We start from the raw sequence: 10,427 nt of genomic DNA on the forward strand, positions 1-10,427 counted from the left end.
ATATTTATTTTTAATATAGTTTTTCATAATTTTTAAATTTATACATTATAAAATATAATATTATATATATATTATTACATATTGTCAAAAAGCAGGAAAAAAAAAAAAAAATAGAAAAAAAAAGAATATAGTTATAGAATACATGTATTTCATTAATTTAAAAAATAAATAGTTGTATATATATATATATATATATATATATACATATATACATGTTTATTAATACATTGATTTATATATTTTATATTTATATATATATTAGAAATTATTTGTTATTATTTTAATTTACAATGTATCCATATATCATAATTTTTGATCTGTAAAAAAAATAGAATATTGTATTTTAAAATAAATGTTATTTTAACATTAGTTCTATTATATAGAAATATGTAAAATCTTCATAAAAATGAATGTATATTAAATAATTTAATAATATGTTTATTCTTTTAAAATACCATAACTTATTTTTTCTTATTGTTTTTGTATTTATTTCTTAATATTTTGTGTTAATATTACATTTCTTTTTTTATTTTTTTAATTGAAGAAGTAATCATAATTTTTGAAAATATTATTCTTTAAAAAAAAATTGGAAAAAAAAAAAAAAATATCACATGCCTTAATAATTAAAATATTACATAATAATAATTAAGCAATAGATATATATATATATATTTATATAATAAGTATGTGTGACCCTAAAAAATATATCCTATGAATATATTTTTTTTATAAAGTGTTTAAGGTGAATTATAAAATTTTTTTTTTTTTTTTTTTTTTTATAAACGGTGTAAAATGTTTAAAATGTTATATAGTAGATTAGATATAAAAAAACATAATGAGAATACTAAAAATATGTCCAAATGTTATACGATTGTGTCTGATGAATTGATATCTAGGGAATATAATATAAAGAAAAATAGAATGTGGTATTACATTTTTGTTAAAATATTATTTCTTAGTTTTTTCATATGCATATTGAACGGATCGAGCTATGTAAGTTAAAGAATTTTTTTTTTTGATAATTATATCATGAAAATTATCCATTAGTTCGCAATATTTATTATATATATTATATTTCACTATTATTTTTATTTTGTAGGATACGTATTGTAAGGAAGGCAATAAGGAAGATAATGTAGAAGGGTTATTTAGTATAAGACCAAGCAGATCATTAACTGAACGTAAACAAAGAAATAATGGTAAACCTTCTGTATATGTTAATAATGGTGAAGAAGAATATTATGAAGAAGTATATTCAGAGGAGGAACATTCCCCAGATGAATATGCTGATGGTGAATATTATGATGATGATGGAAATTACGAAGAAGTAAATTATGATGAAGAATATTATGAGGAAGAAGGTGAGAAGTCAAAAAACGTTTTAGAAAAATATAATGATTATGCATCAAAAAGCCACGGTATGTCATCAGTGCTAAAATCTGTTATCAGTGGTTTTACTGAAACATGTAACGATGTAAAAGAAGCAGTGAAACCTAATATAGATACTATAAAAGATACCCTTTCAAGTGGTATAACAAATATTGATAAACGTGTTGTGGGTAATGTTTCTAGTATAATAAATAAAATAACAAACGCTGATGAGGAAGATAGTGAAGAATGTGATCAGTATGATGAATATGATCAATATGATGAAAATATGAATGATCAAATGTTTGATGAAATGGAATATGAAGAGAATCATAATACTCCTTCTAGTCCTAATCTTAAGAAAAGGGCATCAAATTACATGCACAAAAATCCAAATAAAGTAAATACTAAAACTGTAAATAAACAAAATAAGTTTTCAAATACTGGAAAGAAATTTGTACAAGAATTTAAAAGTAATACTCATGATGGTATGAATAATAAAGTAAATACTACAAATAATGCACCAAATGTAATTAAAAGTAATACTCATGGTGGTATGAATAATAAAGTAAATACTACAAATAATGCACCAAATGAAATTAAAATGAATACTTATGATGGTATGAATAATAAAGTAAATACTACAAATAATACGCCAAATGAAATTAAAATGAATACTTATGATGGTATGAATAATAAAGTAAATACTACAAATAATGCACCAAATGAAATTAAAAGTAATACTTATGATGATATGAATAATAAAGTAAATACTACAAATAATGCACCAAATGAAATTAAAAGTAACACAGATAATGGTGTAAATAACACGACATATGCTACTACCAAAAATTTTGTAAGTGAATTTAATAGCAATTACGATGATGGAATAAATAAGGGATCGTATACTACCAAAAGTTATGTAAGTGAGTTTAAAAGCAATTACGATGGTGGAATAAATAAAGAATCGTATACGACCAAAAGTTATGTAAGTGAGTTTAAAAGTAATTCTGATGGTGGTATTAATAAAGAAATATATACACCAAAAATTTATGTGAGTGAATTTAAAAATAATGATGATGAAGGTATTAATAAAGAATCATATACTACCAAAAGTTATGTAAGTGAGTTTAAATATAATGATGATGGAGGTATTAATAAAGAAATATATACACCACAAATTTATGTGAGTGAATTTAAAAATAATGATGATGAAGGTATTAATAAAGAATCATATACTACCAAAAGTTATGTAAGTGAGTTTAAATATAATGATGATGGAGGTATTAATAAAGAAATATATACACCAAAAATTTATGTGAGTGAATTTAAAAATAATGATGATGGTGATATTAATAATGAAATATCTACACCAAAAAATTATGTGAGTGAATTTAAAAATAATGATGATGAAGATCTTAAGAAAGAATCATATACTACCAAAAGTTATGTAAGTGAGTTTAAAAATAATGATGATGGAGGTCTTAAGAAAGAAATATCTACACCAAAAAATTATGTGAGTGAATTTAAAAATAATTTCGATGGAGGTATTAATAAAGAAGTATCTGTACCAAGACTTAGTGTGAATGAATTTGAAAATAATGATGATGTAGGTCTTAAGAAAGAAGTATCTGTACCAAGACTTAGTGTGAATGAATTTGAAAATAATGATGATGTAGGTCTTAAGAAAGAAGTATCTGTACCAAGACTTAGTGTGAGTGAATTTGAAAATAATGATGATGTAGGTCTTAAGAAAGAAGTATCTGTACCAAGACTTAGTGTGAATGAATTTGAAAATAATGATGATGTAGGTCTTAAGAAAGAAATATCTACACCAAAAAATTATGTGAGTGAATTTAAAAATAATTTCGATGGATGTCTTAAGAAAGAAGTATCTGTACCAAGACTTAGTGTGAGTGAATTTGAAAATAATGATGATGTAGGTCTTAAGAAAGAAGTATCTGTACCAAGACTTAGTGTGAATGAATTTGAAAATAATGATGATGTAGGTCTTAAGAAAGAAGTATCTGTACCAAGACTTAGTGTGAATGAATTTGAAAATAATGATGATGTAGGTCTTAAGAAAGAAGTATCTGTACCAAGACTTAGTGTGAGTGAATTTGAAAATAATGATGATGTAGGTCTTAAGAAAGAAATATCTACACCAAAAAATTATGTGAGTGAATTTAAAAATAATTTCGATGGATGTCTTAAGAAAGAAGTATCTGTACCAAGACTTAGTGTGAGTGAATTTAAAAATAATTTCGATGGATGTCTTAAGAAAGAAGTATCTGTACCAAGACTTAGTGTGAGTGAATTTGAAAATAATGATGATGTAGGTCTTAAGAAAGAAGTATCTGTACCAAGACTTAGTGTGAATGAATTTGAAAATAATGATGATGTAGGTCTTAAGAAAGAAGTATCTGTACCAAGACTTAGTGTGAGTGAATTTAAAAATAATGATGATGTAAGTCTTAATAAGGAATCTTATCCTCGTAGAAAATTTGTAAGTGAGCTCAAAAGTAATACCTACTCTTATATGAATAAAAATCCATATTCTCATAAAAAATATGTAGGGGTGTTAAAAAACAATTCTGATGGCGGTATAAATAAAGATTTTGGTACAAAAGGAAGTGTAATAAATGAAATTAAAGATAATAATATGAATAATGAAAATATGCAACTAGGTACTACAAAAAATGTATTAAGTGAAGGTACATATAATAATGAAAGTGATATGAATAAAAAACCTAGTACTAGTACAAATATTAATAGTGAAAATAAACAAAATGCTCACACTAGGAGTATGAGTGTAGCAAATACTAAAAGTCATGTACAACAAAACGTAAAGACATTTTCATCAAACCATTATGAGAATGAAAATAATCATAAAATGCATAATGTTAATGAAAAAGAAGAAGTTCCCAAAATAGATAGAACCAAAATCAATACTCGTAGAGCAAGTGTTAGTGAAATTAATGAGAATGTAGAGGAAACCAAAAAAGATATTCCACAAAATAAAAATTATAAACATCTTACTGATGAAGAAAATAAAGTAGAAAAAGAAATGAGTATTCACGATGGAATGAAGGGACAAAAATATGGTTCTAAAAATGTAAGATCATTTTCATCACAAGGAATAAGACAAGATTTTCCTTATAAAAATGAAAATAATCATAAAATGTATAATGTTAATGAAAAAGAAGAAGTTCCCAAAATAGATAGAACCAAAATCAATACTCGTAGAGCAAGTGTTAGTGAAATTAATGAGAATGTAGAGGAAACCAAAAAAGATATTCCACAAAATAAAAATTATAAACATCTTACTGATGAAGAAAATAAAGTAGAAAAAGAAATGAGTATTCACGATGGAATGAAGGGACAAAAATATGGTTCTAAAAATGTAAGATCATTTTCATCACAAGGAATAAGACAAGATTTTCCTTATAAAAATGAAAATAATCATAAAATGTATAATGTTAATGAAAAAGAAGAAGTTCCCAAAATAGATAGAACCAAAATCAATACTCGTAGAGCAAGTGTTAGTGAAATTAATGAGAATGTAGAGGAAACCAAAAAAGATATTCCACAAAATAAAAATTATAAACATCTTACTGATGAAGAAAATAAAGTAGAAAAAGAAATGAGTATTCACGATGGAATGAAGGGACAAAAATATGGTTCTAAAAATGTAAGATCATTTTCATCACAAGGAATAAGACAAGATTTTCCTTATAAAAATGAAAATAATCATAAAATGTATAATGTTAATGAAAAAGAAGAAGTTCCCAAAATAGATAGAACCAAAATCAATACTCGTAGAGCAAGTGTTAGTGAAATTAATGAGAATGTAGAGGAAACCAAAAAAGATATTCCACAAAATAAAAATTATAAGCATCTTACTGATGAAGAAAATAAAGTAGAAAAAGAAATGAGTATTCACGATGGAATGAAGGGACAAAAATATGGTTCTAAAAATGTAAGATCATTTTCATCACAAGGAATAAGAGAAGATTTTCCTTATAAAAATGAAAATAATCATAAAATGCATAATGTTAATGAAAAAGAAGAAGTTCCCAAAATAGATAGAACCAAAATCAATACTCGTAGAGCAAGTGTTAGTGAAATTAATGAGAATGTAGAGGAAACCAAAAAAGATATTCCACAAAATAAAAATTATAAACATCTTACTGATGAAGAAAATAAAGTAGAAAAAGAAATGAGTATTCACGATGGAATGAAGGGACAAAAATATGGTTCTAAAAATATAAGATCATTTTCATCACAAGGAATAAGAGAAGATTTTCCTTATAAAAATGAAAATAATCATAAAATGCATAATGTTAATGAAAAAGAAGAAGTTCCCAAAATAGATAGAACCAAAATCAATACTCGTAGAGCAAGTGTTAGTGAAATTAATGAGAATGTAGAGGAAACCAAAAAAGATATTCCACAAAATAAAAATTATAAACATCTTACTGATGAAGAAAATAAAGTAGAAAAAGAAATGAGTATTCACGATGGAATGAAGGGACAAAAATATGGTTCTAAAAATATAAGATCATTTTCATCACAAGGAATAAGAGAAGATTTTCCGTATGAAAATGAAAATAATAAACATTCAGGATTAAATACACCAAAAAATATTCCAGTAAATAATAGAAAATTAAGAAAAGGATGTACTGTACATGAAATAGGTTTTATGGATGATGATAATAGAAATACTATGAATGATACAACACCAAATGTTAATCTTAAAAAGAAATACAATTTTGGACCTTCTGAAGGAAAGGAAAAAAATAACACACAAAATGAAACACATAAATTAAAATCCGACATTGGAAATTTTAAAAATAGTTTACATAAAGAAGAAAAAAATGTAACAGATAAATTAAAACCTAATTTTGAAAGTTCTAAAGAAAATGAATCGAACAAGGGAACAAATGTTCCTGATAAATTAAAAATTGAAAAAGATGCTAATAGTGGTAGTGAATTAAAAAACACGAATAATAAAGAGAAGGAAGTAAAAAATAAATTTAATGATACTACAGACAAGATGTCACAAGAAAAACAAGACAATCAAAAGGAAGTAGGTGTTAGATTTGTTGATAATAAAGAAAAGGTATTAGGAAAAAATGAACATCATGAGGATCACTTAAAAGGTAAATTTGTTGATAATAGAGAAAAGACATTAGGAAAACATGAACATCATGAAGAGTATGTAAAAGGTAAATTTGGTGATAATAGAGAAAAGACATTAGGAAAACATGAACATCATGAGGATCACTTAAAAGGTAAATTTGGTGATAATAGAGAAAAGAAATTAGGAAAACATGAACATCATGAGGATCACTTAAAAGGTAAATTTGGTGATAATAGAGAAAAGACATTAGGAAAACATGAACATCATGAAGAGTATGTAAAAGGTAAATTTGTTGATAATAGAGAAAAGACATTAGGAAAACATAAACATCATGAGGATCACTTAAAAGGTAAATTTGGTGATAATAGAGAAAAGACATTAGGAAAACATGAACATCATGAAGAGTATGTAAAAGGTAAATTTGTTGATAATAGAGAAAAGACATTAGGAAAACATAAACATCATGAGGATCACTTAAAAGGTAAATTTGGTGATAATAGAGAAAAGACATTAGGAAAACATGAACATCATGAAGAGTATGTAAAAGGTAAATTTGTTGATAATAGAGAAAAGACATTAGGAAAACATAAACATCATGAGGATCACTTAAAAGGTAAATTTGGTGATAATAGAGAAAAGACATTAGGAAAACATAAACATCATGAGAAGGGAGTAAACGTCCAATCAAGTAACACAAACAAACACATGCCAAGAAAAATGTTAAGATAATAAAAAAAAAAAAAAAAAAAAAATAATCGTAAATTAATATTGATGATACCAAAAAATAAAAATAATAAGAGTTTATGAATTCCGAAAGGAATCACATTGAGAAAACAAATAATAGTTATATATAAAAGAGAAGTTAAGGTCGTGAATTATAAATATAATTATTGGGGAAAAGAAATAAATGTAAAATATTACACATAGGAAATTAAGAATAATATTGTTGATGGTTTGAATAAAGTATAATACGTAAAGTTCTTAATTCAATAAAAGGTCTTATTAGGAAACGATTCTTTTCTAATAATGCCTATTTTATAAATAATATGAAAAGTATTTTGTAGTAGAAAAAATAAAGCAATAGATGTAGAATTGAATTTTGGTTGTTGTCCAGAAAATAATAAAATGAAATAATATCGTGTCAATATTTTACCTTATATAAAATAAAAATTTTATTAAATGATATTTTTAAAAATTAATACATTAGCTATATTAGGAATTATATAAATATATATATATATATATATTTTATTTTTCTATATAAATTATTAAAGAAATGTTATTATGAAAGCCAAGAATGAAATATAAATATATTTTTTTTTTTTCATAAATATATATGTTTTTTTTTAATTTTTATATTACATTATATTATATATATCTATTATTATATAATGTATTATTATTAAATAAAATTTATTGTACATAAAATTAAATATAGTATATTAATATATACACGTATGTATTTATTGTATTTTTGTAATTTTCATATGTTTTCTTTTTATTTTGATTTTGTAAATAAAACAACGACATTGATTATTATATATATATATATATATATATATATATATATATATAACTACGAATGTTTTATTTTTTTATTACTGCTATGTTTTTTTTGTTTTATATATAAATATTTGTTATTTAAACTATACTACATATATATATCATAAATAAATTTTTGCGAAGAACTGTGTTAATATAGTTTAATTAAAAAATATAATATATTTTTTTAATATAAGAAAAAAAAATACACTTTTAAGTATTGTTAAATTTTTTATTTTTATAAGTTTATTGTCTTATTTAATTTTAAAATAAAATTTACATAGATTTATTTCAATATATAAACTAAATATAATGGATTAAAATATATAAAATATAAAAAAGGAAACAACGATATGTTTTTATTTTTTATTTTTTATAGAAATTTATGCATTACATATTATTAATATTATATAATATGATAAAAAATGTATACGCTTAATTACATTATATTTTTCAAAAAAATATTAAACTGTAAGGTAAAATATATAACTAATATAAAATAATGTTATAGAAATGTTTATATATATATATTATATATATGTTTAAAAAAAATTTTTTAAAAAAAAAAGTTATGAGAATTTTAAATTCAAGTTGTAATTAAAAAAGAAAAAAAGGAATATAAATAAAAAAAAAATAAGATAAACGGAAAGAAAGAATCTTCCCATAAATGGAGGTTTAAAAAAAAAATAACAAGTTGTTTTTTGTATTATTTTAGGAAAAGCTATAATTAATACAAATAAAAAATAAAAAATAAATATATATATATAAGAAAATGTACCTAAAAATTACTTATAAGTTTCATTATAAAATATATAAATATTTATATTTATCCAAATTAACTTATCCTTATAGTATATAATTTAGATTTTATTTTTAACATATATAAATATATATTATTTATTTTTTTCTATATTCTATTTATTTGAGATATTTCTCCTTAAGTCAATTGTAACCATTATAGTAATTAGGGTTAAACTCTTTTATTATTTGTGCTTGTCTTTATATTTTGATATTATCAATTTATTCATTTTGTTATTTCAGATTTAATTATTTTGTATTATTTATTTTTATTATTATATATATATATTTTTTTTCTTATTCTGAATTTAGATGTTCAAATTAAAATTATTTAATATATATTATGATTTATTTATTTATATATTCACATTGCTCTTTATTTTCCTGTTGAGTGTATTATAACATTTTAATTTAATAAGGCATTTAAAATTTTAAGACATTTTTTTGCATACTTAAATGTATAAGGTGTTGTTCTATAAAAAAGTATTATTTGAAAAAAGGAAGGAAAAAAAAAAAAATAAATAAGAAATATATGATGTGTACATATATATATATATATATATATATAATAATTAAGTTTAAATATTATGAATTTATATATGTTGATATTATTGAGAAAAACATAAAGAAAAAATTTTATTTTTTTTTATTTTATCTTACATTATTAATAGTTAGAAACACATCGTTATACAATAACACTTAAAAAAAATTTTTTAGCAATAGCGGAAAAGATATTGAATCTTTTTTTTTTCTTTTCTTTCTTTATATTTGAGTTACTTGTATGAGTACCACATTTTGTTATACATTTAATTGTAGGTTGGCTTTTTTTACTGTTATTGTTATCTTCTGTATTATTACTTTTTTTTGACATATTTATATAATTTAAGAATAAAAAAATATATATTGTGTTTTTTTTTAAAGTAAATAATTTTTGTATATTTAATTAGTAAAATGGATAAAAATGTGAGCAATAATATTATATCAGTTGTTTAAAAGAAAAAACAAATATATATATATATATATATAAATACTTTTATATGTTTATTTATTAAATAGTTTTATTTTTTTAAACATGTAAAATTTATATAATTTAAGAAAAACAAAAAAATTCATTAATGTAGCCGTAAAATATTTAAAATATAAATAAATTATAATATATATTTATTATTATATATATATATATATACATTTATTTATACCTAAGATTTATTGTAGTGTTATAAAAGAATAAATCTAAATATTTTAAAATTCAAAAGAAATTATAAGAATAAATAGAATAATATTTGATAAAATTTTTATTATTATATATAAATTTTTCTATATCTTATAAAAATGTTAAGAAACATATAAAAAATGAATTACCTAGAAAAACGGATTATTTATATATATTGATATTTATAAAATAATAAATGTAACTTTTTTTTTTTTTTTTTTTTTTTTTTGGTACATATTAATAAATATTATTATATTTATTATTATAAGGGTAACTTTTTTCTATATTATTAATTTTAAAAGGTTACATAGATTTTGTACATATATATTATTTTTTAAACATATTAAATAATAATAAAATTTA

At 21.5% G+C, this 10,427-nt stretch overlaps 1 protein-coding gene and 1 non-coding gene across 2 annotated transcripts; one reads left to right on the forward strand and one right to left on the reverse strand.

The window, feature by feature from the left end:
* Positions 1-801: 801 nt before the first annotated feature.
* Positions 802-7,240, forward strand: PF3D7_0730900 (EMP1-trafficking protein; the record flags this gene model as incomplete). Its single annotated transcript, XM_001349167.1, has 2 exons — positions 802-993; positions 1,100-7,240. 2 exons carry the CDS (start codon positions 802-804, stop codon positions 7,238-7,240), a joined length of 6,333 nt encoding a protein of 2,110 aa, XP_001349203.1.
* A 1,361-nt stretch (positions 7,241-8,601) lies between these two features.
* On the reverse strand, positions 8,602-10,365 carry PF3D7_0731000. Its single transcript, XR_002966622.1, has one exon. It is a non-coding gene; the product is annotated as an uncharacterized ncRNA (non-coding RNA).
* Positions 10,366-10,427: the final 62 nt, after the last annotated feature.

This window comes from Plasmodium falciparum (assembly GCF_000002765.6).
Source record: "Plasmodium falciparum 3D7 genome assembly, chromosome: 7".
NCBI classification, from domain to species: Eukaryota; Apicomplexa; class Aconoidasida; order Haemosporida; family Plasmodiidae; genus Plasmodium; species Plasmodium falciparum.